Source organism: Myotis davidii, unplaced genomic scaffold (genome assembly GCF_000327345.1).
Source record: "Myotis davidii unplaced genomic scaffold, ASM32734v1 scaffold332, whole genome shotgun sequence".
NCBI classification, from domain to species: domain Eukaryota; kingdom Metazoa; phylum Chordata; class Mammalia; order Chiroptera; family Vespertilionidae; genus Myotis; species Myotis davidii.
In genome coordinates, this window is record NW_006285779.1 from 4406174 (window position 1) to 4406530 (window position 357).

Sequence of the window (357 nt, forward strand, 5' to 3'; positions counted from 1 at the left end):
TAGGGACCGCCCGCGCCGCAGGCACTCTCGGCCCTCCGTGCCCAGCAGGCCTAGCGTTTTGTTCTCCAGGCAGTAGTCTGGGGAGTCCTCCAAGTGCACCAGCTCCCGCGTGGAGATGGAGCGAAAGGTGTCGGCGATGGCGCCGCGTCCGGCCGCGCTGTTGCCAGCACCTTGCAGCAGGTCCACCTTGAGAGCTGCGTGGTACTTCTCCTTCAGGTGCGCGCCCACCTCGCGGAACTCCGGCAGCTGCAGCCAGCAGGTCTGCGTGGTGCAGCTGCCAGACACGCCGTGGCACTTACACGTGCGTTTCATGGTGCCCTTCACCGCCTGGGGGGAGAGGAGTGAGCGAGCCAGGGA

At 66.9% G+C, this 357-nt stretch overlaps 1 protein-coding gene across 1 annotated transcript in view; it reads right to left on the reverse strand.

Moving 5' to 3' along the window:
- WNT8B (wingless-type MMTV integration site family member 8B) overlaps window positions 1–357 on the reverse strand; it is an 18505-nt gene that overhangs the window by 1142 nt on the left and 17006 nt on the right. Inside the window, 1 exon segment of the mRNA XM_015559277.1 lies at window positions 8–327. Within this exon segment, the coding sequence (XP_015414763.1) occupies window positions 8–327 (320 nt within the window).